The sequence below is a fragment of the Rutidosis leptorrhynchoides genome, chromosome 3 (genome assembly GCF_046630445.1).
Source record: "Rutidosis leptorrhynchoides isolate AG116_Rl617_1_P2 chromosome 3, CSIRO_AGI_Rlap_v1, whole genome shotgun sequence".
Classification (NCBI taxonomy): Eukaryota; Viridiplantae; Streptophyta; class Magnoliopsida; order Asterales; family Asteraceae; genus Rutidosis; species Rutidosis leptorrhynchoides.
The window spans coordinates 402,487,912-402,515,458 of NC_092335.1; the positions used below are offsets into that span (position 1 = coordinate 402,487,912).

A 27,547-nucleotide genomic window follows, 5' to 3' on the forward strand; every position below is an offset into this window, starting at 1 on the left:
CGGATGTATGCTATTTGAGAAGCGTACACGTTGGTTTGCGTGTATTACTAAGATGATTATACAAAGGGTACAAATTATATATACGTTAAATTTTAGTTACCAGGGTGCTCAATTTCATAGAATATTTTGATAAACGTTTCTGGATGAAACAACTGAAATCTTGTGATCCACCTTTATATACAGATTATACGAAACATTAAAACTATGAACTCACCAACCTTTGTGTTGACACTTGTTAGCATGTTTATTCTCAGGTTCCCTAGAAGTCTTCCGCTGTTTGATTATATGTTAGACAAGCTATGTGCATGGAGTCTTACATGACATATTTTTTCAAGGAAACGTTGTATTCACCAAATCATCACCATGTATCTTATTTTGACTGCATTGTCAACGGAAGTACTATTGTAAACTATTATTTATGGTGATTGTCTATATGTAGAAATCATCAGATGTCGAAAACCTTTGATTTAAATATTCATTTATGGTGTGCCTTTTCAAAAGAATGCAATGTTTACAAAACGTATCATATAGAGGTCAAATACCTCGCAATGAAATCGATGAATGACGTCTTCATCCATATGGATTTGGAACGATCGTCACAGTTGGTATCAGAGCAGGTTGTTGTAGAGAACCAGGATTGCATTTTATGTGTGCCTTATACAATTAGGTACCTTAGCAATGTAGGACTACAACTTCCTTTGACTATAGTGCCTTTAATTGTTGCCTTTAACTGTTAAATGCTACATTATACTTTAGAAACTTTACTTATCTTAGAATGCCGAGCCAATCTAAGAACTCTGCTCATTTTCCTAAGTACTATTCAATTCCGCCACCACATTTAAATGCGACACCGTTCTCGACATTCCTATGTCATCTATCATAGTTTTGTGTATTACATATGTATTACATGAAATGTTATCCATGATTTTTGAAACTCCTATATTTGTTACTATTCATACTCAAACGTATATAACCTCCTTGTGATATCACGTACCTATATGCTTTATGCCTTTATGCATCGGTTTGCGAACCGAAAAATGTCATTGAGTTATCGAGAATCTCAAAGACATTATAATGTCATCACTACTCATATTCATTACTTTTAATTCTTTGATTTCTCGTTATTTTTTTATCATTGAATTTTCTTGACGGATGGCGTCTACGAAACTCTAGAATGGAAGGGTTTGGATTATCGATTTAAAGGATCCTATAGGTCAAGCCCCTAGACCTGAATAGGCCATTACGAATTGAAAGTCTTTAATCGAAAGATTATCAGATTACATACTTATCATTTTATGATCTCGACACGTCATACTGCTATTATTGGAGTATAGACACATCATATCTTATTATATCTTATCATATCTATATTAATAGACTTTGTCTAACACTTTTCCTAAATTTTCTCCGTAAATTACAGAAATATTTTTGCTATATATACGTATATCAAGAAGACAAATATATCATTCAATATTCAACACTCATCTTATAACAAAAACCCTTATTCCGATCAGATAATATGGATTTCTCACTTGATTCCTCGAACTCCTCAAGCTCTAATGGCAGCGTAACCGGAATGAACCAACCAATTAGTCTCACCTTTTCTAGATGAATTGGGGGTGGGTTCGTAGTCTACTTAATCAATGGAGAAGTGAAGAAGGTGATCCTTTTCACCCACCACATTGCCCTATTGGCGAAGAACCTGAAGCACTTACTGGCGAACCCGTTCGGAACACTATTTTCACCCTCATTTCCAGGATATCCCGTCACGAATATATAATATCTAGAATTTCAGATCTTATTCATCCCCTTGTCCGAACCGCCAATCTTCCCGGAATAATAGAAGAAGTCAACGAGCTTCGAGATCGAGTAGTGGCTTTGGAAAATATGGTGCAAAACCTACGAGCACCAGCAGCATAACCAGCACCACCAGTACCATCAGCATCACCACCAACAACATCAGCTTCACCAACAACAACATCTGCATTCCACGCTTCAACATCACACTCAGTACCTTAAACATTAACATCATACGCCCCATAGATACCAAGGAATATTAGTAATAATGAGTTAAGATGTATTGACTCATTCTTCCTGAAGAATTATATATGTATACTTTATATATATGGTTTGGAACAATAATAAATCTTTTCGTACTAAGCTATTACGTGTGAATCTTAACTAGTAAATACTACTCGGTTAATTCATATCACTAATATGCAATGATGTACATCCTTTCTTAACAACTTAACCATTGTTAACTACAATCTCTGTTTTAACTTAATGAATTCCATTTCATAATAAACCAAGTGTATTATTCAATTACATAATTGATTTTACATTTTCATTTTTGATGTACTCGAAACTTTTCAGAAAACATCATCTGTGCCTTGTAAGGTTCACAAAAATTCCACGAACACCAACATCCTTCACTGAGGAATATCAATAAGAATAAATAATGAAGTGTTGATTTAATTAGTGAAATACTCCGCAAAGACTATGTAATCTTTAATGTTTTAGAGATTAATCATTTTTAAGTCAAAAATCAAATGAGCTTAATATGATATTAACTCATTAAATCCGTATTACATCTGAAGAAATATACATACATATATTTTCATAAAGAATGTAATGAAAATTCTTTTGTTCAAAATATTACTTGTGAAATCTTTAACGGGTAGGTAATTCCCGGGAAATATATAAGTTCACAATTAATATGTTATATTGTACATTCTTCAACTTTAATTCAAAAATTATTAACTATGCTCACAGCGATATATAATCGTTTCCATACAAATTCAAATACATATTCTGATATTGACGGATCATAATCCAAGTCATAACTCTGAACCGGTGATATCATTCTTAGATCTCTACATCTTTCAAATCTATACTTTGACTTCAAAACTGTGCAAGATCCTTTAGCGTTGTTTTTACCGAAAATAACCTTGCAATTTCTTTTTCAAAGTATCCAGTTTTACCCCACTTTCAACCAGTCAATTTCGACTTTTCAGATTAGTCTTATTATAACCTTGACATATACATTTTTGTTACTGGAGAACCTTTTATGTTCCACCACATTAGCAGTAAATTTACCAACAACTTCATTGATCCTTGACCTTCCGAAAAGTCATTATACTCATTGAAACCCTATCATGTACTCATCCACATCTTGTAACGGTAATTGCCATACCAACTACCGGGAATTAGCAATCAGTATTTTGAATCTCGCAGCATTTTCTACGACAACAGTTATATATAGATAACATCTATCTTCTAGACTTACATACTTCGAATGTGAAGTTTCTGAAAAACATCCCAAACTATGAAATAGTTCTCTGAAATTGGAACAATGCTGATGAAGCAGCAAAAATTGTAAACGACCTTAACAGTCAAAAGTTTGATGATAAAGAATAGTATGGTGGTAAAGCTGAGAAAAAGAGAAGGTTTGGAACTAAAAACGGATTGAGCAGACCATGAAGGAGGCTGTGGACAAATCACAAAGACTAAATCTACCTTCAAAGAATCCAAATGATTCAGTGTCTGCTGAAATCATTAACGAATACCTTGCTCCTTACTCTAAAACCTTTACGTATAATATTCTTTATCATCATCTTATCTTAAATATTATAAGATATCATCGTATCTTCCGTTATAAATATCCTCCATATTTCTGAAGATATTTTCATAACTATTCTTATCTGAAATCATTCATCTCTTCGCGCTATCTGTGTTATATCATAAAAGAAACTATTTCAGTTTCTAAATTCTGAAAATTTCGAAAAATGGATATCTTTGAAGTAGTGTTGGGAACTGAAGCATGAGTTAGTATAATATAATGACATTTGATCAACGTGATTATATTACAGTAAGTCATGCTGAGTTTCTAATAGAACGTGATAAAGGTTCACAGATCATACCCTCATCATGAACCATGTTACATAACTCTTTCATTCTATATAATCTCTAAAAATATCAAGAAAATATTTTCTTAATGATTCGGTCTTTTTCGAGGTATTCTGGTAATTTGACAAGTCAGATTGTACTATTACCATTTCTTTCTTAGAACATTAGTTATGTTCATCTGAAACTTCATACCTACGAATTCTGGACCATTATTCGCTTGACTTAAGGTCGGGAAGAGAAAACGAAAACATGAAGCTCCGAAATATAATGGAGAATATAAAGCCCGATAACAACCCCGAAATTACAAACCGTGTATATCAATGCGTATAGCAATATAAAGACACGGGAGAATGAAAAACACTATAACCCCAAGGTAATAGTAGAAGAAAATAACTTCCTCTGGTGGCAGATGAAAAAGAAGAATGAAGGATACGATAGCCAGGAAAATATCAAGAATCAGAACTGGATTAAGCATTTTCACAATCTATTGGGATGTATGAAATAAGAAAGAAGATTATAGGAGTGGTGAAAATAAATGAAACGGAAGAGGTCAATTTATAGCAAAATATCAGACATAGCAATCGAGGCAGATTACGCATTTAATCAAAGAAAATCCTAATTTTCGCAAATTCTAAAGAATCAAATCTTATTTAGATTATGAAGATTTTCTATTCCTTAAATTCCGGAAATCAATCGTAACTACGTCAAAAGTTAAGACGAATCTCTATTCTTTCATTTCACTCTTTTACGATAACTTCTCTCATACGCTTCGAGAAATCGGATTGTTTTATCCATATAATTCAACGGTGATAAAATTCTATTTATCAACTCATATCCATCATGAAAATATTTTTATTGTTAGCCATGACGACCTCACTTAAATTTCGGGACGAAATTTATTTAACGGGTAGGTACTGTGATGACCCGGAAATTTCTGACCAAATTTAAACTTTATCTTTAAATGATTTAATGTTTTCGACACGATAAGCAAAGTCTGTTAGATTGAGTCTCAAAATTTTAGAATTGTTTCATATATACAATTACCTTTGACTACTATCGACGATTCATGAACAATTATATGTATGTATATATATATATATATATATATATATATATATATATATATATATATATATATATATATATATATATATATGTACAAGTAAAAACGACTTTCCTACAATAAAACATTATTTGCTACAGTAAAAATGACTTTGCTACAGTAAAACACTATTTGCAACAGTAAAACACTATTTGCTATAGTGAAACCGTACTTTGCTACAGTGCTACAGTGAAAACGACTTTTCGACAATAAAACACTATTTGCTACAGTAAAACACTATTTACTACAGTACGCTATTTGCTACAGTAAACACACTATTTGCTACAGTACACACTATTTGATGTCGAAGAACTAGCAAACAAAAACGGATAAGGCGGCCATGCGATCGCATGGCAAAAACACTGAAAACTCATGCAATCGCATGGGGTCTGAAATCTGGCCACATCTATAAATTCGAACGTTTTCTGATTTCTGATTCACTTTTCATTCTTCATTCCTCCGTATTATTATTTATATTTATATTATTAATATTATTATTATTATTATTATTATTATTATTATTATTATTATTATTATTATTATTATTATTATTATTAAGATTAATATTATTATTAATCTTATTATTATTAATATTATTAATTAGTATTATACATAAAAAACTACGACGAGGTTATGAGCGTGTCACTTTCAAAATGGTTTTCAAGCGGGATAGAGCTAAGGAAATTATGGGTTATTGCCAAGGAGTTTATGGGTAATGTTCGGGGGTATATTTGTGAATCAAATCTAGTGTTTATCATCTCCGTTACGTCTACGTACTTTCCTACAATATTGAATCTCAATATTGATACGTAAGCACTCATATTTTATCTTTTATATATTAATTGTGTATCCATGTCTAGTGCTCGAGTATATATATTTATACATGCTTGTATGCTAAATTTCGTCGTTAAACAGTTTATGATGAATCCCGAATTAAATACGTATGTTACTGGTAAAAGGTATATGATATGCATGTTTTTGGAAAGCTGGCGAAAAATCAATGACTTTTCATTTAGATATCGAATAGTTTCGATGAACGGATTAAGAGATATGATCAACTGAATTATGATTGACGTTAATTGAAATTGGTTTTGAATCTGCAATTAAGATTTAAACAACTTGTTTACGAGATTGACAAAATGGATTTTTGAATATTACCAACCGAGTAAATGACTCCTTATATAAGGTATGTCTCGTTTTATTGAACTAATGTCAACATTGACTTTTTGAAACGACTTTGGATAACTTTTGTATGTCGATCTCGAGCATTAGGATTGTGATACACTATGACCTGACCTAGCTTGATAGACATTTATTGACCAACATATGTTCTCTAGGTTGAGATCTACGATTATTTGGTAATCCGAGTTTCGATCACATTTTGGTGAACGACTTTATATGCTGCTAAGGTGAGTTTCATTTGCTCCCTTTTTAATTGCTTTTGCAATCTATATTTTTGGGCTGAGAATACATGCACTTTATTTTAAACGCAATGGATACAAGTACATACTAAATTCTACACCGAGTTTGAACCGAAAATCCCTTAGCTTTGGTAACTAGTAACTGCCGGTCTTAAGAACTGGTGGGCGCGAATAGTTGTATATGGATCCATAGGGATTGATATCCCCGTCCGAGCTAGAGCACTAGCCTTTTAACGGATGTATGCTATTTGAGAAGCGTACACGTTGGTTTGCGTGTATTATTAAGATGATTATACAAAGGGTACAAATTATATATACGTTAAAGTTTAGTTACCAGGGTGCTCAATTTCGTAGAATATTTTGATAAACGTTTCTGGATGAAACAACTGAAATCTTGTGATCCACCTTTATATACAGATTATACGAAACATTAAAACTATGAACTCACCAACCTTTGTGTTGACACTTGTTAGCATGTTTATTCTCAGGTTCCCTAGAAGTCTTCCGCTGTTTGATTATATGTTAGACAAGCTATGTGCATGGAGTCTTACATGGCATATTTTTTCAAGGAAACGTTGTATTCACCAAATCATCACCATGTATCTTATTTTGACTGCATTGTCAACGGAAGTACTATTGTAAACTATTATTTATGGTGATTGTCTATATGTAGAAATCATCAGATGTCGAAAACCTTTGATTTAAATATTCATTTATGGTGTGCCTTTTCAAAAGAATGCAATGTTTACAAAACGTATCATATAGAGGTCAAATACCTGGCAATGAAATCGATGAATGACGTGTTCGTCCATATGGATTTGGAGCGATCGTCACACTGTGTATCTTGGATGGTGGGAAAACTTGTATGGTGTCAACCGAACGTGGAAGCAAGAGTGCATCCAATTCACTTTCGGCCATGCAATTCAAGAAGGGATACAATAAGAACGAGACTTGCTATTTAGCGGTAGCAAGGCAAGAGACGGCCGAAGAAAAGAGAAAACTAGAGGTACCCAAGGAGATTGAGAAAGTCCTTGATGAGTTCAAGGATGTCATGCCCAAGGAGTTACCAAGGAAGCTACCACCTAGGAGGGAGATAGACCATGCGATCGAGTTAGAGCCGGGATCAAAACCACCTTCCAAAGCCCCTTACCGAATGCCCCCACCCGAGTTGGAGGAGTTACGGAGACAACTCAAGGAGTTATTGGATGCGGGATATATTTGTCCCTCAAAAGCCCCTTATGGTGCACCGGTGCTATTTCAAAGAAAGAAGGATGGGTCATTGCGGATGTGTATAGATTACCGGGCACTCAACAAGGTAACTATCAAGAACAAATACCCAATCCCACTTATTGCTGATTTGTTCGATCAACTTGGAAAGGCGAGATACTTCTCGAAGTTAGACTTGAGATCGGGATATTATCAAGTCCGAATTGCCGAAGGAGATGAGGCTAAGACCACATGCGTGATGAGGTATGGCGCTTATGAATTCCTAGTCATGCCCTTTGGTTTAACCAATGCCCCTGCCACATTTTGTACTTTGATGAACAAATTATTCCACCCGTTCCTCGACAAGTTTGTCGTGGTCTACTTGGATGACATAGTCGTGTATAGCGACACCATGGAAGATCATGTGAGGCACTTGAAGCAAGTATTCCAAGTACTAAGGGACAACGAGTTGTATGTGAAGCTAGAGAAATGTTCATTCGGATTAGAGGAGGTGGATTTTCTTAGACATAGAATTAAAAATGGGAAGTTACGCATGGACGGGGCTAAGGTCAAGGCAATTCAAGAGTGGGAGGCACCAACGAAGGTGACTGATTTACGATCTTTCCATGGTTTAGTAAACTACTATCGTCGTTTTATTAAGGGATACTCGGCGAAAGCAGCTCCATTGACAGAGTTGTTAAAGAAGAACAAAGCTTGGTTGTGGGATGAGAAATGTCAAACAGCATTCGAGGAGTTGAAAGGAGCTGTCATGGAAGAACCGGTGTTGAGACTTCCGGATGTGACCATTCCGTTCGAGTTACACACAGACGCATCGGACTTTGCTATTGGAGGAGTTCTAATGCAAGAAGGTCACCCAATCGCGTTCGAAAGTCGAAAACTTAACGAGGCGGAAAGGAAGTACATTGTGCAAGAGAAAGAGATGACAGCGATTATTCATTGTTTGAGGACATGGAGGCATTATCTTTTGGGATCAAGGTTCGTGATCAAGACGGATAATGTGGCAACGAGTTATTTTCAAACCCAAAAGAAGTTGAGTCCCAAACAAGCTCGTTGGCAAGACTTCTTAGCCGAATTTGACTATATGTTGGAGTATAAGCCTGGAAAAGCCAATGTGGTAGCTGATGCCCTAAGTCGTAAGGTGGAGTTTGCAGCGATCACAAAACCACAATTCTTCCTTCAAGATCGTATAAAGGAGGGATTAGAGCATGATCCTATAGCCAAAAACCTTGTTGGATTGGCTCGAGATGGGAAAACGCGAAGGTTTTGGCTCAAGGGTGATCTATTATTCACCAAAGGAGACCGGTTATATGTGCCTAAGTGGGGTGATCTTAGACGGACAATCTTGAAGGAGTGTCATGATTCAAAGTGGGCTGGTCATCCAGGTATCAAGAGGACGCTGGCATTAGTAGAAGGCACTTATTATTGGCCAAGGAAGGAAGACGACGTAGAGACGTAAGTGCGGACATGCCTAATATGCCAACAAGATAAGATAGAGCAACGCCAACCAGGAGGACTATTACAGCCGCTACCTACACCGAAAGGACCATGGGAGAGTGTTTCCATAGACTTCATTACTTGCTTACCCAAGTCGGAAGGGTGTGGGAGTATTATAGTCGTGGTAGACCGGTTTTCTAAGTATGGTACCTTCATAGCCGCATCATCCGAAGTTACCGCGGATGAAACCGCAAAACTATTTTTCAAGAATGTGGTGAAGTATTGGGGGATACCGCATGTGATAGTAAGTGACCGAGATCCAAGGTTCACAGGGCGTTTTTGGATGGAGTTGTTCAAGATCATGGGGACAGACTTGAATTTTTCCACGAGTTTTCATCCCCAAACGGACGGACAGACGGAAAGGGTGAATGCACTATTGGAGCTCTATCTTCGACACTATGTAAGTGCAAATCAACATGATTGGGCTAAGCTTCTTGATATTGCTCAGTTCTCTTATAACATGCAGAGGAGTGAGCCCACGGAGAAAAGTCCTTTTGAGTTGGTAACAGGGCGTCAACCATTGACCCCGAATGCCTTGGCCGCTTCATATGATGGAAGCAGCCCAGCCGCTTATAGGACGATGAAGGAGTGGCACGAACAGGCCGACTTGGCACGAGCATCACTAGATAAGGCGGCTAAGAAAATGAAGAAATGGGCGGATGAGAAAAGACGACATGTTGAGTTCAAAGTTGGGGACCAAGTAATGGTGAAACTTCTACCTCAACAATTCAAAACATTTAGGAAGGTGCATAAAGGATTGATTCGGAGATATGAAGGCCCATTCCCGGTGATTGGACGTGTTGGGAATGTATCTTATCGAGTTTAACTACCGCCCAAATTAAAGATTCATCCAGTCTTCCACGTAAGTTTTCTAAAACCTTATCATGGAGACGACGAAAACCCAGAACGAGGAGTTTCCAAACGTGCACCAATGGCAGTTGCGACTTCGTTTGATCGTGAGGTAGAAGATATCTTGTTGCATCGAACGATACGAAGACGAGGTGTGCCGAGCTATAGAGAATACCTAGTTAAGTGGCGTAACTTACCCGATAGTGAAGCAAGCTGGGAGGCCGAAGACTTATTGTGGCAGTTCACAGACAAAATCAAGAAGTATCACGAGGATCACACGACGAGGACGTCGTGAGCTTAGGTGGGGGAGAATGTCACAATCCAACAATTTTATGGCTCAAACCACTAAGTTTATGGCCCAATATGTGAAAATCAAAGAAGGCCCAAGAACCTCATGGAAGTTCACTAGAACTTTCCCATGAGTTCTTCCATGGAGTGGTATAGAATGTCCATAGAAATATCTAGATACATGAAGCTTCTAGTTCTTAGATCTTAGCCATCCATTGTATTTAATCCTAGCCATCCATTTTGTGATATGAGTAGTATAAATAGGGGTGGCCTCATTTGGCACACCACACCTCAAAACTCAAGTATTCTCTCATGTAAAGCTTTCATAATCAATATAAGCATTTTCTTTAAATTCCCACTTGTTCTCTATTTTGTTCTCTTTTAGTCACTTGAATCATTGGAAGGTCCGAGCTAGGCTGACTTAGTAGAGACTAAGTGCCGCATGGTGAGCTTATCGAGATAAGTCCGTGACACCAAGCCCATGACAAAGAAATGGTTGTTAAACGAGTGTTTTTTCCTAACAAAAATAACGGATACTATTTTTTTTATCAGAAGATGAAAAAACTGAAGAAAAATACAATCAAAACGAAGGGACTAGGCTCGAAACCAGAAAACACAACTCTAAACACTAACGAGCACTCTCTATCTACTAACGAGCCAAACCGAGACTAACGAAATAACAATCTAGCAAACAAAACTAAACAAAAAGACATAACCCCACGGGCTCCTAGCCATACAACAAGCGGACAAAACAAAAACGATCGTGGAAGAAAAAAATGATCATTGAATCACGGCTTGACCATCTTATCATTAACGGTATCACACCTAATCTCTTTCTCGACTTGACCATGGTATAAGAGTTTATGTTACTCAGTCCGTTCCTATAATATTTCCTAAGATATTATAAGCAGAGTCTGAATTTTATAGATGAGTGAACCAGGTATAGCTATGTAAAATTTGTGAATACAAACCAATAATCGAATTACACTTTAACCAGCAGCGCGATCCTACTAATTAAAATTTGCTTACAACCCGAAACAATGAACCAAAGAACCTTACCCACATCCTTCGAACTAGACATAAAAAAAAATTGCCGAAAAAAACTTTACTTGTATAACCATTGACTTTCATCAACCGGTGAAAGAAACAAACAGAACAACACGGAACAAATCCCCGGCAGGCCTCACTTATAGAAAGCTAACGTACTAACTACTAACAAAACAACAAAACTATCTTTTTTTAGAACGGCAATTTTGACATCAAATCCTCTCATTTGCTACTCACACACCGTTATGAAGAAACTCCTCGTATCTATCGCTCAAAGCGTACCTAGAATGTTTTAGGTTAACTGCTTGGCCCGCAAAGAGTAAAGTGATGGATACCAGTATAGATGGGCAAAAAAACCGGATCCAGATCCGATCCGGTGACCCGATCCGGAACCGGACAGCAGCAAAACCGGACATAGCAAAAACCGGATCCGGATCCGAGATCCGATCCGGTACGACCCGGATCCAGATTTTCAAAAAAACCGGATTTTTTCCGGATATAAATCGGATTTTATCCGATCCGGTTTGGATCCAGATCCGGATCCGATCCGGTTTTTCAAAAACTAGCCGTTTTTTTTTTCTTTTCAGTTTCAGCTTTTTTTGAGTTTTTTTTTACCATTTTAACCCCACAAAGTCCATTATAAATACATGGTAATGCTTTGGTTGAAAATGCACCAACAAACATTCTCATATTTATTTCTAAATCACTAAATATTCTCTAATCTCTAGTCTACTTATCCCATAATGGATAATTCATAAGCTTCCGTTTCCGGTTCCGCTTCCGTTGGAACATCTTCACAAGGCTACACTACGGCCGATATTGATTACAAAAAAGAAACAAAGCGAAAAGGGGACGTTTGGTCCAAATTCGAGTTGTGTGTAATGAAGGATGGTGCGAAAAAAGCTCGTTGTACACAATGTATGAAGTTCATGGGTGTTTCGGGTAATACAACGTTAAGAAAACATCTTGACAAAAGTTGTAGTGCAAGGCAAGACCCGAGACAACAAACAATACGGGCCGATGGTTCGATTTTTGAATACGATGCCGAAGCTCTTTGGCAAGATTTGTCAAGGTTTGTCATTCAACAAGCGCTTCCTTTCAACCACTTCGACAATCCAAGGCTTACAGAGCTAATTCGGAATCGACTACAACCGCGATATAGCAATGTAAGTCGTTCTACCTTAAGACGTGACGCCTTTAAATTATGGAAAAAAGCTAAAACTGAAATAATTGAAGGTTTTTGAACATATAAACATAGGGTTTCTATAACTTGTGATGTTTGGAGCGCACCACATGGAACGGCAAATTCTTATTTAGCCGTTACCGCTCATTGGTTTAATCCCGATTCGTGGCTTTTAATGAAACGTGTTATCGATTTTAAAATATTTGGTTATCCAAATAACGGTAATAATATAAAAAAAGCGTTACAAGACACTTTAGAAGAATATAATCTAATCGATAAAGTTTTTACAATTTCGCTAGATAATGCATCTAATAATGATGCGGCCATGAGTGAGTTAAAAATTGCACTTAGGCCGATTTTAAATGGTGCATTTATTCATACACGTTGTGTTGCTCATATTATAAACTTGGGAGTTTAAGATTATTTAACTTTTTGTTCTTCATTAAAAGAAAAATTTAGAAGATTATTAGTAACGATTTATCGTACGAGCAACGCACGACATCATAACTATAAGGCTTTTGTTAAAGATTGTCATGGCACTTGGTTAGGTCCTTATTTTGATAATAATACAAGATGGAATTCTACTTGTTTAATGTTCGAAAATATTTTACGTCAAAAAGAAACGTTAATCGCTTTTAATAGAAAACTACTTAGAAAGGGATTTTCCGAACCAATTAGTGACGACGAATGGGATGACTTGGAATCATTAACAAGTTTTTTACAAGTTTTTAAAGAGGCATCAACAATGTTATCGGGTGTTTATTACCCAACTAGCGTACTAGTTTTAGAACAATTTTATATAATGACGGAAAAAATATGCGAATTTGCGAACTCAAATAATGTTATTTTTAGACAAGCGATTTTTCATATAAGAAAAAAACTAAAAAAATATTTTGGAGAGATACCGAAGATATTTTTATGTGCGGCCGCACTTGACCCACGATTTAATTTTAATGGGGTTGAACGATTGATGACAACAATATATACCAACTTTGATTGTGTGCATGGTGTTTTTGATGCCGAACCCAACTACCTTTTGAACCAAGTACACGCTTTTAATGATGTTTTTGAGAATATGTTTGGTATTTATGCAACAAAATATGGTCGACAATCAAACCCAATTGTTGACCAACCCGGATCATCTTCTCGAAGGAGCCGAGACCTCAAAATAAGTCTTTTTAACTTGGTACGTGAAGACGCTTCCAAACGCGCACGAACATCGGCACCCACAAGCGAGTTGGGAAATTATAAGATGGCAAACTTTGCACTAAACATGAGTGAAGAACAATTTAACAACCTTGACATTTTAAAATGGTGGGAAACAAAACAAGACACATATCCAATATTAAGCATTATGGCTCGTGACTTATTTACCGTTCAAGCTTCAACCGTAGCTTCCGAATCGGCCTTTTCTTTGAGTGGTCGAATTATATCGGAAAGAAGGTCAAGACTTACCCCCCAAGCTGTGAAAGTATGTGTATGTTTGAAAGATTATTTGGATGAGGTAGATAGGATACAAGATCAAACTTCATTAGAAGGTCCGTTATATAACGACATTGAAGAATGTATAGAGTTTGAAGAAAATTTAGCGGAATTATCACCTACAACAACCGAAGAGAATTCCGACAATGAACTAAACGAAGTGGATGAAGGTGACTATGAACCGTTTGATATGGACCAAACCGAAATGAATGTATCGGGTTACCAACAAGCTTACCTTTCTCTAGTTGATGACCCCGCTTTTGAAGACTACGATCGAAGGCACCATCCTCAACGCGCTCAACAAGATAACACATTTGGGTCATTTGACGACTAAAGTATAACGGGTGATGGCCATGCCGAAGCTCGATATACTTTAGTCTTAATACATTATTGGGTGATGGCCATGCCGAAGCTCGAAATGTATTAATTATAATTGTATTGTTCGAATAAAAGTGTTTTTATTTTTATTATTGTATCGTTCGAATAAAAGTGTTATTTATATAATTATATTGTTCGAATATTGTTATTTATATTATCTATTGTGTTAAGCAGTTGAGCATTATAACTTTTCTTATACCGATTATATTATTGTTGTCAAACGTTAAAAAAAATAGAACCGGTAAAAATATAATTCGCAAAATCGAATCCTAGTCCAAGAAAAATCCGATCGAGATCCGAAAAAGAACCGGTTCCGGAAAAAAAATCCGAAAAAAATCCGACGCTGAGAACCGGAACCGGATCCGGAACCGGTTCCGAAAAATCCGGACAAAAAAATCCGGTTTTTTTGTTGTCCGAATCCGGTTTTTTATCCGGTTTGTGCATCTATAGATACCAGAGGCACAACCTTGGAGAAAACTCTCACCCCGGGATTTGAATCTGCACCTATTTTTTCAAGGATACGAGTCCAGAACTAATTGAAGCTTTTTACCACTCAACCAATAACTCGGTGGTAAAACAAGTTATTACCTCCGTCTCATTCCAATAGGGCAGTATTCCATTTTAGGATGTCCCATTCTGATAGTCCACTTCCATAAATAGAAAGGAAAGAAGATATTTCATTGGTGGATCTGGAGAGAGAAAATATTTCATTGGTAGAGAAATGAAATTAGTGGGATTTCCTAAAACTGCGTGTTTTTTGTCTGTGGACTATTGGAATGAGACGAAGGGAGTACTATCTAGTAGCGAGTCGTGCCTAACCAGTATAGATGGGCAAAAAAACCGGATCCAGATCCGATCCGGTGACCCGATCCGGAACCGGATCCAAGCAAAACCGGACACAGCAAAAACCGGATCCGGATCCGAGATCCGATCCGGTTCCACCCGGATCCAGTTTTTCAAGAAAACCGGATTTTTTCCGGATATAAACCGGATTTTATCCGATCCGGTTTGGATCCGGATCCGGATCCGATCCGGTTTTTCAAAAAACTAGCCGTTTTTTTTTTTTACCATTTTAACCCCACAAAGTCCATTATAAATAAATGGTAATGCCTTGGTTGAAAATGCACCAACAAACATTCTCATATTTATTTCTAAATCACTAAATATTCTCTAATCTCTAGTCTAATTATCCCATAATGGATAATTCACAAGCTTCCGTTTTCGGTTCCGCTTCCGTTGGAACATCTTCACAAGGCTACACTACGGCCGATATTGATTACAAAAAAGAAACAAAGCGAAAAGGGGACGTTTGGTCCAAATTCGAGTTGTGTGTAATGAAGGATGGTGCGGAAAAAGCTCGTTGTACACAATGTATGAAGTTCATGGGTGTTTCGGGTAATACAACGTTAAGAAAACATCTTGACAAAAGTTGTAGTGCAAGGCAAGACCCGAGACAACAAACAATGCGGGCCGAAAAAGAAAAATCCGATCGAGATCCGAAAAAGAACCGGTTCCGGGAAAAAATCCGACGCCGAGAACCGGAACCGGATCCGGAACCGGTTCCGAAAAATCCGGACAAAAAAATCCGGTTTTTTTGTTGTCCGAATCCGGTTTTTTATCCGGTTTGTGCATCTATACTAACCAGACAGAAAAGAAACAGGGCAAACAACACGAACACAATCACGGGGACAACACAATAAGGCACCAAATAGACACTTCACTATTAAAATTTTGTTTAATATCACTCAGTCACACGATATACAACAGGATAACTCAATTGAATTTCATAACGTTGTTGAAATAAAATTGAGAAAACAAACAAACATCCCATCTACTAATTTTCTTTAGGTCCTATTAATGCCAATCTCACTAAACTATTCTTAATCAGTTGATTTTTAGCTAAATAAGCTCTCTATCATCCCTTGCCTACATCAACTCGTAGTTGCTTAACTAACCACAATAAGTTATTACACAAATCAACTGAATTATAACTTATAAACTCCACTGAGATGTAATAATATTACTTATATATATATATCTTATATAAAACGATTCTTTTGGATATATATGCAATCAAAAAAGCAAACTGCATGCTAAACTCTAGACACAAAAGCTTAAGCTTCAAGGGATGCAATTCTTAGAATTTAGTCAAGTACAGCAGGCAACTAACAGCACAATGATATGAAAAACATTCATAGAGAGTACACATCAAAAAGTATAAACGTCCGACTCTACCAACATGAGTTTTAAAAAACGATCTTAACATGCCATAACCAAGCTACTAGTAACCTTCAACAAAACATTACGCGCTCGGCTCAAGGGCTAACAGAACGGTCCCTGTCAGCTCCACCACCCCTAGGGTAATCACGTTCATCAGGGCTACGACTACGGCTAGGTTCCCTTGGTGCTCGCCGCTCCCTTACAGGACTACGGTCCCTTGGTGGAGGGCTTCGGCTTGGGCTCCTAGACCCAGAGCCATCGTAGGGTGGAGACCTGTCAGCAACAGGACTTCGACTGCGGCTCCTGGCGGGACCGTCATAAGGCGGAGACCGCTCTCTAACAGGAGATTGTGAGTACGACCGCCTTTTATCTCTAGGTGAAATAGACCTACAAACAATAATCAGCAATTAACATAATAAGCTCCCTTTATAACACGTGCAAGAAAAATGTCCCAATTACATTAACTTATGTTAAATTGAATTAATAGAAGTGTACCTCGCGTGCTTATTTCTCTTTGGAGGAGGAGAGTACTCCCGGCTATGGGATCGTGATCGAGCATAGCGAGGAGGAGGTGACCGAGAGTAACGTGGTGGTGGTGACCGCCTACGATCATTAAACCGACCACCGCCTCTGCAATGATAGATGAATCAAAATTTTAGCTAATGCAACAAGAAATAACCCATGTTTTAAAACAACTAAAAACATTCATATATTTACCAAGTTAAAAAAAGTCAATTATTATATTATTATCAGTAAGATAACAACCGAGTGTAGCTTACCTGCGTTCCCGAAATCGCATGTCGGTTGGCTTCTTGCGGTTCTCTTCAGCAAAAACAACAGTTAGCTGCCGCCCTTGAAAAGTCTGACCATCCATCTGGTACTTAGCTTCTGCAGCATCAGCAGGTTCTAAAAATTGAACAAACCCAAACCCTCGCGGTTCCCTGCACAAAAATAGAAGAAAAAAATAGAAATAGAAATAAACTCGATAGTTGCTACAACATCTGACCACGTAAGTTTTGGGCTGTTTGAGTAATTTGATAGCAAAGAGTTCCGATCATCAATTAACATAATTCAGAAACAAACTTTCAAACCGATCATCAATTAACATAATTCAGAAACAAACTTTCAAACAGCCCCGTGTCAGTAAAATATTTGAACAACAATAATACTAATACAATAATAACAATATTCCATTAATTAATTTAATATGTCATCATCAACATAAGCAGCAGATAAAGCAAGCACATGGCTGCTGACCTGGCAAATGTGAATATTAATATGACTTGAAATTCTTCAAGACTTGAGAAATCTTCCAAATGAAAGTGTACCAAACTCTAATTGCTTGTCATCTTCATTAACATTAACACCATCTTGTAAAAACTCTTAATACTTGATTGGGGTGTCATGAAACCTTTACAACTTGTATATATCAAGAGAATCTTTAATACTTGACTGGTGTCTTCAAAACATTTACCTCTATTCACTGTTTAATCTTAAAAATCCCATTTGAGACATAAGATGGAATATGATACTATATTATTATTCATTAAGAGTCAATTTAAGTTATGTCTAATTTCTAATGATCAAAACTAAAGGATAAAAAAAGAATGTCAAAAATGAAAAAAACAGATTGGAGGTCGCCTACACTGTATTTTTACTTTAGAAACCATCCTAAACCTAAAATTTTGATTGAAAACACAATGAAATTGAAATAGTCTAATGTTTGTAGTCCAACTTAACAAACAAATAACCACTGAAAAATTTGACAAATAACCATCCAAAACCTAATTTGATTAAAATGCACCAAAACAGAAATAATTTAATGTTAATACCATAATGAGATTAACTCGATAACAGAAACGTATGAATGTGTATTATGCTACCAAAGCTCACCCGCTGTAATAATCCCTTGGCAAATAGATATCCTTCAGCGGACCAAATTGTCCAAATGGCCTCTTTAAATCTTCAGGCCTAAAAACATCATAATGCAAATCACACATCAACAAGTCACAACATTAATCACCCGACACAATGAAATAATCATGAAAAACATTAGCAGAATGACAAGATAGAACAAACCGGCAATCATGACGAAGATTACGAACTAGAAGACTGGTCGGAAGATCAGCATCACGACCACGTCTGCTGCCACCACCGCCGCCGCCACCATAGCGGCCCCTCGGACTAGGGCTCCTTCCTCTCCTCCCATGACCACCACCACCTCTAGGAGGAGGTGACGGAGAGTAGCTCCTTCCACCCATTTATAACCCTAATTCAACAGAATCAATTGGAACAAGCAACCAGATGGTTTTTAATCAAATTAATATATAAAAATTAGAGAATAAGACCCGCACAAGCAAATAACGAAAAAACATTTGATTATTAGTCGAAGAACAGAGAATTAAAAAAAAAAAAAGAATAAATCGTAGATAATTTACCAATTAATTTAGGGTTCTTGTTTGTACAACCTATAACCTACTAGTATCAAAGTCGTCACTAAAAGCTTAACTTCACGCACATAGATAAATCAGGCTTATCTTCTATCTCAAATATAACACCACAACTGAAATATCATGCTAAAACGACAAATATAATTTCTGTTCACATCTAATTGTAAACTTAAAGACCAAACCCAAATAACATCAATGTACAATATGTAAAACTCAAAAGCAGTAAACGGTACGGATAGAAAAAGTAATTAAATTTGAAAAGAAAATAATAAATAGAAAAAACCTGTAGATTTTGCAGAAGTCGGATCTAGACGATTAGGATACAGGCCGAGAGAGACGAACAATGTGACGGCTGTGGTTGTTTATTTATTTACAGTATTTATTTATTTATTTCTAGGGCAACGTTTTTCGTATAGAATTAAAGGATTTTACATTAATAGCCCTTCACTATTTCGTATATATTTACTTATAACCTTCAAAACGCTTAATTTGCAACGTTTTGTCCATTTTAGTTATTGAATTGCAACTAGTGATGGCAATGGCCCAATCCAGCAGACATCCACACGATTAATAATGATAAACAAGTGTATTTTTGATATTGAGTGCAGTGTAGGTATTAGCCTCTCAAATTTTTGCATCAAAAGAAACCTTTTATTTAAGCACAATCGAGTAATTTTAAAATGATATTCAAACACTTTATGCATACATTCACCTTTTTCTTGATTGAATTTTCTGCAAGATATAACCTATATCTTGTGTTTTGATCAACAAGAGTTGTTCTGTAGTGTATTTGTTTGCTTCACCCCTGCAGCAACATTTATATGACATTATTAGTCTTTTGCTACTTCCTTATTAAATACTCTGTATATAGGCCACTGGGAAAAAAAAAAAAAAAAAAAAAAAGGTTCATTAATTTATTAAGCCTGTTTAGGTTCTCCATCCACAGTTTTTGAGGTGATCATATAAAAATAGAATTATATCGTATTTCTAAATGTTGCCTTTCCTTGAGCTTCTATTATTGTGACGCAATCAACCGACTTGTACCCCTCATCATCCTCATCTTTTCACTTTCGACTTCATAGCTGTCATCGACCATTTCAAAAATACCTACCATTTCATGTTGGTGGATGTCATCTCCAATGTTCTTATTGTGGTTGTACTTACATTTTGGTAACGGTTTAGTAGCAAAGAAAGCCAACTCTGGAGCATAACTAGCTTCTCTTTTATCTACTATAACCAACTCTTTGTTGTGGGTATACCATTAAGCAAAGCAATGTATGGTCAAGAATTCGTTGACCTTGTAGTACAAGGATCAGTGTTCCAAGCGATCGTTTGACTCACTGCTCTCCAATATATCTTGGAATGTAGAAGAGCAGCAGCCAAACGAACGATAGTCTGGAACAATGACCCTTGTATTACAAGGTCAAAGAATTCTTGAGTATACATCGTCCTGATTAAATGTATACCCGCGACATAGTTAGTTAAAGTAGATAAAAAGAAGTATGCTATTCTCCAACAATAGCTTCATTTGCTGCTAAATCTAGACCGCAACAAGTACAATAACAATAATAACTTTATAGATAACATCATCACTAATGAAATGATAGTTTATTCAATTATTTATAGCATTACATTTTGTAATCAAACTTGAGACACAGATTTGCATACAACCTAATGTAAACGAGAAAAGGCATACATGTAATGTGAACTTGTGGTTCTTGTCATCAATGACTAATTTCGAAGTCGTCCTCCGATGATTTCGTTCAATTGTCGCTGTTTTGTCATTTAAACTTTTCTTTTTGGGATACTCGTTTCTATTTTGTGCCGAGTAACGCATCTTCAACTTCTATTTTGTGTCGAGTAACGCATTTTCAGCTTCGTCTCATCCCGCCATAGTGATTTAGCTACGTCGTGTCGCTGCTGAGTTTTAATGCCGCACTCCTCTTCTAGTTGTTCCCAATGTCGTAGCTGTCACTTCACTTCTCTTGCGGTTAATTTTGGTGGGTTGCTTCCAACAAAGTCACCCTCAATGGTCAACTTCTGGCATGACCCGAGCCGGGAGAAGTTTACTGATTGATTTGATTTGTTGCGGTTGTGGTCGTGTACGAAGGTTTTGGTGCGGTTTTGAGTGACTTTGCAAGTGGTTTGCGGTTGTAATTGTTGACGGCTTTCTGTTTCGTTGAAACCCGAAATCAACTCAAAGAAACAGAAAGTCATCGACATTTTGGCCTCTATTATTTTATTTTTGCGAAAAAAAAACAATGATATTAGAACGGATCTGAATATCAAAAAGTACAACTAATACAAAAAAAAAAAAAAAAAAAAAAAAAAAAAAAACCTAACAAACGAGCCCTGACCAAACTAAATAAACCAAACCAAGTGATTACACCAACAGGGTGAAAACCCCGTTAATGTAGTAAACAAAGTAAATCTAAGGCTATAACAAACGGGAACTTAGAAATCGAATACACTAACAATATATAAAAAGCTAACAAACCCCTAAACGAAACCATCAAATGCCCACCAAATACCTGCCAGAATAGACAACCGGAAATTACACCGTCCACTAATGAGAAACGCACCACAGCCACCACCAAATGCGGGAGCAGGTAGCAAGTAGTGCAAGAAATGTGAACATAAAAATCACCGCAGCCACAACAGGCAAAGAAACAAGGTGGGATAAGGATGTAAAGAATAGGGTAATGAGTAACTTGAGTTAATTGATACAAAGTCCATTTATTGAAAGATATGGCAAGGTTAAAAGATAGATAGGCTTTTGTTGAGTTTGAAGCCAAATTTGTCAAATAAATGCTGCTCTAACTTAGTAACTTTAGGCCAGTACTCTAGTCTCAATATATTATCCAATCATACAAATCGTCTAACACTAATCAATTTATCAGTCTCACGTTTTATTAAATGTCAAACATCAAACATCAAACATACATATAAAATAACAATTGCAAAACGTTGCTCATATATCCTGGTAGGTACTTTTATCACCAAAAATGCAAGTTCTTATATTACATTGACAAGATGGCAGGCACGAAACACATGAGAATTCACTAGCGCCTGAAGGATCTCTGATAATACTTGCTAGAAAACTTCACTTTTCATTTGAGAATATGATACCTCGTTTTATCGTTTGCGTTCCGTTCTCCACTTGTATACCGGTCTAGAAGTTGGGCACACAATTTCATCTTCACGAAGCTTTCGCTTTTTACCTTTTTTCTGATCCAAAAGTGCATTTTAGTTTGATAATAACTAATATACGAGCTTATTGAATAAAATAAAATAAAAAAAACTTAAAAAGTAAGGACATATATAATAATATATACCTGTAATTCTTGTTTTAATGCCATTTCATAATAAACTTTCTCCAAGTCTTGGACTCTACTTTTCTTGGCCTCAAGCTCTCTGTATGAAGACGCTATCCTCCTGCACATTATGTACTACCAGATTCAAAACGCCAATCTTTCATTAAAGAAACGTTAGAATTAAAAACATAAATTAAATAATGCTAAACCAATTGATCAACATAAACATCAGTGGCTGACAAAACTATCTTCGTGAAATTAACAAGGCAAAGCTAAAAGACAGAGCAGATTTCATTTGGATACACATTAAGACAACATCTCATGATGCACACAACTTAAGGGTCTATAAAAAAAAAAGATTAAAGCACTGTGTACTTCCATAAGTAACAACCTTGGAGGCTAAAAATTCCAGTAATTACAAAAAAAAAAAAAAGAAAAAAAAAAAAGAAAAGACTTCAAATATCTGACCCAAATGCATGTTAGTAATAGATCCAGTCACTATAAAACACATCACAGTGATTATATGACTTTCTTTGTCAGCAGATTGGAGAAAAACTCATGCCTTAATTGCTTGTGAACTTAAAGAGTAACATCAAATACACTATTTAGCTTGAACTTCGAATTGATGCAAATGCAAATAAAATAAAAATAAAAAATATTTTCTTAACTTAGCATTGCATCCATTAAAAGTACATATATGTGAACACGTTACTATACCTTTTAATTTTACCAGGCAAATCATTAGAAGTAGGCAACCCACCAACACTCTTTGTTTCTGATATAATTCTCTCCGCATCCTCCCTACACAAATAAAAAAAACTAGTGAAATGACCCGTGGAACCACGGGTTTGTTTAAACGAAACAGTTTAATGATATGTTTTAGGTATTAAGTGAACGTAAATGCTAAAGTTATTTAGTTTAATGACCCGTGGAACTACAGAGTCCGACTAAGAAACTCGTCAGCTGAACATTTCATCAAACACCTAAAATGATACTATTAAATAACCCACATCTAATTATAAGAGATAATATTGATTGTCATTTTATTTTAAAAATGTAAATTAAAATATAAATTTAGAAGTTGTTTCTTTCTGCCTAACTTTTATACCTTCTCGTACTCAATTCAAAAAAATTAATTAAAATAATTCAAAATTATTTAATTTTAATAATTAAAATAATTATTAATAAAATTTAATAATAATAATTAATTAATAAGATTTAATAATAATAATTAATAAATAAGATTTAATTTTAATTCAAAATTATTTAAATTAATGACATGATCCACCATGCTTAGATTTTTTTCTTTTTATTTTTGATTTTTTCTTAACAAAGGAATTAGCCTAATAATGACATCATCATTTTAGGATTTTAATAGAAACTATAGATAGATGCATTTTTACTAACAGTATGTGGCACATACCAGACACTAACTAATTATCATAACTAGAGTTAGTTACAATAGAACTCGAACATACTTTTTAGTGCAATAACAAATAAATAAAAAAACAACAAAAAGAAAGAAAGTAATGACCTGTCTTCAGCATAGTATACATGTTTGTTTGACGGCTGAGAATCAAGTGAGTGCAGCGTAGCAGTTAGCCTTTCGACTTTCTGCATCATAAGAATACTTTAGCTTAAGCAAAATCAAGTAATCCAAAATTAATATAAACGATTACTGCATAAATCCACCTTTTTCTCTGATTGAATTTTCTGCAATATATAACCAATATCTTGTGTTTTCATCAACAAGAGTTCTTCTGCAGTGTATTTGTTACCTTCACCCCTGCAGCAGCAGCATATATATATATATATATATATATATATATATATATATATATATATATATATATATATATATATATATATATATATATATATATATATATATATATAACATTATTAATACTCTTTTGCTACTTCCTTGTTAAATATATATGCCACTGGATAATTAAAAAAAGGTTAATTAAAACATTACGCCTGTTTATGTACTCCGTCCACAGTTTTGGAGTTGATCATCTTAAAATAGAATTCATCTGGATTTCTATCTGCTGCCTTTTCCTTGAGTTTCTGTTATGCAAAGTCACATGAATAATAGTTTTAGCCGTGTCCAGTAACTCGTAATACCAACAACGCAATCACCAACCCAAATATAGGCGCACACACACACACACACACACATATATATTATACCTGCAAGTAATCCTCCTTTTTATGGTAAGCCTTTGCACGCACAACATAGTCCTTGTGCTTCTCGAGAAACCCAAATCTTTTCCTTTCTTTTCTGAAGGCAAGTAACCATTATAGCAATGTGAGAAACTAATACTCCAATAATGAACTGAGAGAATTTTTTGAAGGAGAGAAATTGAAAAATAGCATGTCAAGTATCATAGCCACTCACGGTTGAGCTCGTTCTTTGTGGGCCCGTCGATGAACTGCATTCCTTAGGGATGACATTTTGAAGAATTGGGAAACAGTCGGCTGCTGATAAAAAACAAGAACAAACTTGCATTAATTGAAGAAGGGAAGCTAAAAGCTTACATTTATGTAGTCTTTTATCAGTGTACTCACTTATACAAGTTACTAAGCTAGCTTACAATATTGATAGACGTCATATGGAATGAACTAGGCTCATACCTATTGCTCAATTCAATTAACCTGAACAGATTTAGGAACACTAATGGGACACACTAACACAAGTACATGTAACTAAAACATATAGTACTAATACGGCTATACACAAGCCGCAAGCGCCTGTGCGGGTACACACACTTTACAATTTTTTATACTTTGATATGCATAATAATAAGTTTATTATTTAATAAATGCATATTATATGATCAAACCAGCACATAACAAGCTCAGTACATTAGTATAATAATTAATAAACAAACACAGAGTTAATTGACTGAAAAATTGAGCAGTACAACTATATGTTACTACAATTGTACTCTGTAATGTATAAATAAAAATGATAAGTTCACCGTGAGAAACAAAAATTCAGGCTAAATGAAATACCAACGACAAATTAACACAAACAAATTAATTACTGTTATTATCGTCGTATAGGAAAAATATAAAATAAAAATAAAATAAATAAAAAACTAGAAGAAAACAGGTTCTTCTTCAGATGTAAGTGGTCCTATCTGTAGTTCTAGTAGCGAAAGCTATGAAAATAATAAATCTAACCTTGTGGAGATTAAGAGATGAACGGCGGCAGATACGAGTAGCAGCACCACCACAAACACCACTAGCGACTTGGTTTCGGAGAAAACGTGATATCGTTGAGTTAGGGTTTCACACGTTTTTGATAAATATTTTCATTTATTACCTTATAGATTTTTTGTTTTGATTTTATAACACAAAAATTTGGAATTACTCTTTTTTTTAGCTTGTTACTAGTCATTAACATAAAGTTTGTAATCAAAAACTTTAATATTTCTTTAACTAATCTCACTCTCTAATTCAAACTTTAATCTATTTTAAATTATTATTTAAATATAATATATAACCTAAAATAAAATAATACTTATCTAGACAAAAATAACATTACATTAATTTAAACATTACATAAATAAGATAAAAAACATTATATAAATGAAGAAAATTACGTGAATAAATAAAAAAATATTACATAAATAATACGAAACTTATTATTTGTAATAAATAAAACTAGTCGAGAGGCGTCAGTTCTTCTTCTTCGTATTCGTCTTCGTCTTCGTCCTGTGTCAATATTAATTTCATACTCACGATATTTTTTAAGGAATTTTTTGTCTTTTTTAGGCAAGATCGGGTTGATAGTTGTGTTGAAATTTTCAAAGGCGCAACTCATTCGTTGCTTACACTTGACGTTTTTCTTGTTGGGTTAGAACAATTTTTGTTGCACTATCATGATTTTAGAACGAACCTCATCGGATAAACGAACCTCATCGGATAAGGTAGATGAGGATGTGGAGTCGGACGAACCCGAACTTTTAGACTTTTTCGACTAACTAGTCGACCAGGTGGATGACGGATCGGGTCATCCGCGAATAAATCTGCGTGATTCGAGTTCGGATCAACCATTAAAGGTTCATCGTCTCGCAAAGTGATCGATGGCTCCGGTAGTGGACGTCTGCAATTGCTCATTTCGCCTTCTAAGCAACAAAATTTGAACACTCACGAAGTACTTTCCAAGCTTCTTCGTGCATAGACACCCTGACGTTCTCGATATTGTGCACGTGCAGCTTCAATTATATTCGCGTCACTAGCTCCACTTCGCTATCTTTTATGAATTCGTTGTAAATAGCAATAAAATGTAACGATCCAACCCGTTATCCAACCGAATACGCAGCAATTTTTTTTTTTTTTTTTAAATTTAGAGTTAGGGTGCGCGGCGCGCAGCCCTTGATGTGTGCGGCGCGCACAAGGCCTGTCAGCCCGCTGTCCAAATTTTCCAATTTTCGTTTAAAGATTACACACTTCCCGACACTTTTAGACGAAACGCTTTGCACAACACATTAAAATAAGTAAAACTATCACGATTCAATAATAAAACAAGTTTTACGACATCGGGCCCACGTTGGTCGTTTTACGAAATACATACAAATACGAGTTTCGATCATACGAGTTTAGTTTCCAAACAAAACTATGAACATGATGTTTGGGGAAAAACTACCCAATCCTAGGTCGAATCCAAAAGTAATCCATGAAAGCATCAAAAGGGGAAATCATCTAAATCGAGCATACACTTGCCAAATCCGCTTCCGTACCTAAAAATGTAAACAACGAGAGGGTAAGCTAATGTTTAGTGAATGCAATACTTATACATATACATATATAGTTTACCTACGCGCATCCACTTACAAATACCAAGCAAATAAACGTATAAACGAGCTAGCATCACCAAACATACAACTAGCAACAACATTAGTATGTAAACCGCCACAATAATATACTAAATCATAACAATGCGTAAACATACCAAACCATTCACCGCTATGGCACTACCGACTAGTAGACGACCAATAACGTCGAGTCTCAATCGTATGATGTCACCGACTTGTGAATCATCATAAGGTGTCACCGACTTGTTAATCACCAAAGGGTGTCACCGACTTGCGAACCACCCACTAATGTGTATGGGTCACCGACTCGTGAACGCCATGTGGCATCACCGACTTGTGAAGCACCACTAAGTGCCACTG

General features: G+C 35.7%; 2 protein-coding genes across 2 annotated transcripts; both read right to left on the bottom strand.

Moving 5' to 3' along the window:
• Positions 1-16,491: 16,491 nt before the first annotated feature.
• On the bottom strand, positions 16,492-19,434 carry LOC139897736 (serine/arginine-rich SC35-like splicing factor SCL30A). Its single transcript, XM_071880428.1, has 6 exons — positions 19,331-19,434; positions 18,677-18,866; positions 18,491-18,568; positions 17,377-17,538; positions 17,093-17,227; positions 16,492-16,984 (listed from the first exon to the last, which is right to left on the bottom strand). The coding sequence occupies exons 2-6, from the start codon at positions 18,856-18,858 to the stop codon at positions 16,693-16,695; spliced, it is 849 nt and encodes a 282-aa protein (XP_071736529.1). The 5' UTR covers positions 18,859-18,866; positions 19,331-19,434; the 3' UTR covers positions 16,492-16,692.
• Positions 19,435-21,926: 2,492 nt separating this feature from the next.
• Positions 21,927-25,678, bottom strand: LOC139897737 (probable U3 small nucleolar RNA-associated protein 11). The gene is made up of 9 exons (XM_071880429.1): positions 25,551-25,678; positions 24,763-24,845; positions 24,555-24,645; positions 24,340-24,431; positions 24,054-24,147; positions 23,896-23,975; positions 23,079-23,162; positions 22,383-22,482; positions 21,927-22,275 (listed from the first exon to the last, which is right to left on the bottom strand). Exons 2-9 carry the CDS (start codon positions 24,816-24,818, stop codon positions 22,183-22,185), a joined length of 690 nt encoding a protein of 229 aa, XP_071736530.1. The 5' UTR covers positions 24,819-24,845; positions 25,551-25,678; the 3' UTR covers positions 21,927-22,182.
• Between the last annotated feature and the right edge of the window lie 1,869 nt (positions 25,679-27,547).

Excerpts from the sequence above, each read along its gene's own strand:
- LOC139897736 (XM_071880428.1), bottom strand. The coding sequence starts at position 18,858 with ATGGGTGGAAGGAGCTACTCTCCGTCACCTCCTCCTAGAGGTGGTGGT. Across the intron at positions 18,569-18,676 it reads AATCTTCGTCATGATTGCCG|GCCTGAAGATTTAAAGAGGC; the intron begins GTTTGTTCTATC and ends TGATGTTTTTAG. Across the intron at positions 16,985-17,092 it reads AAGAGAAATAAGCACGCGAG|GTCTATTTCACCTAGAGATA; the intron begins GTACACTTCTAT and ends TATTGTTTGTAG.
- LOC139897737 (XM_071880429.1), bottom strand. The coding sequence starts at position 24,818 with ATGTCATCCCTAAGGAATGCAGTTCATCGACGGGCCCACAAAGAACGA. Across the intron at positions 22,483-23,078 it reads TTGCCTGGTAAAATTAAAAG|GAGGATAGCGTCTTCATACA; the intron begins GTATAGTAACGT and ends CATAATGTGCAG. Across the intron at positions 22,276-22,382 it reads CATTAAAACAAGAATTACAG|AAAAAAGGTAAAAAGCGAAA; the intron begins GTATATATTATT and ends CTTTTGGATCAG.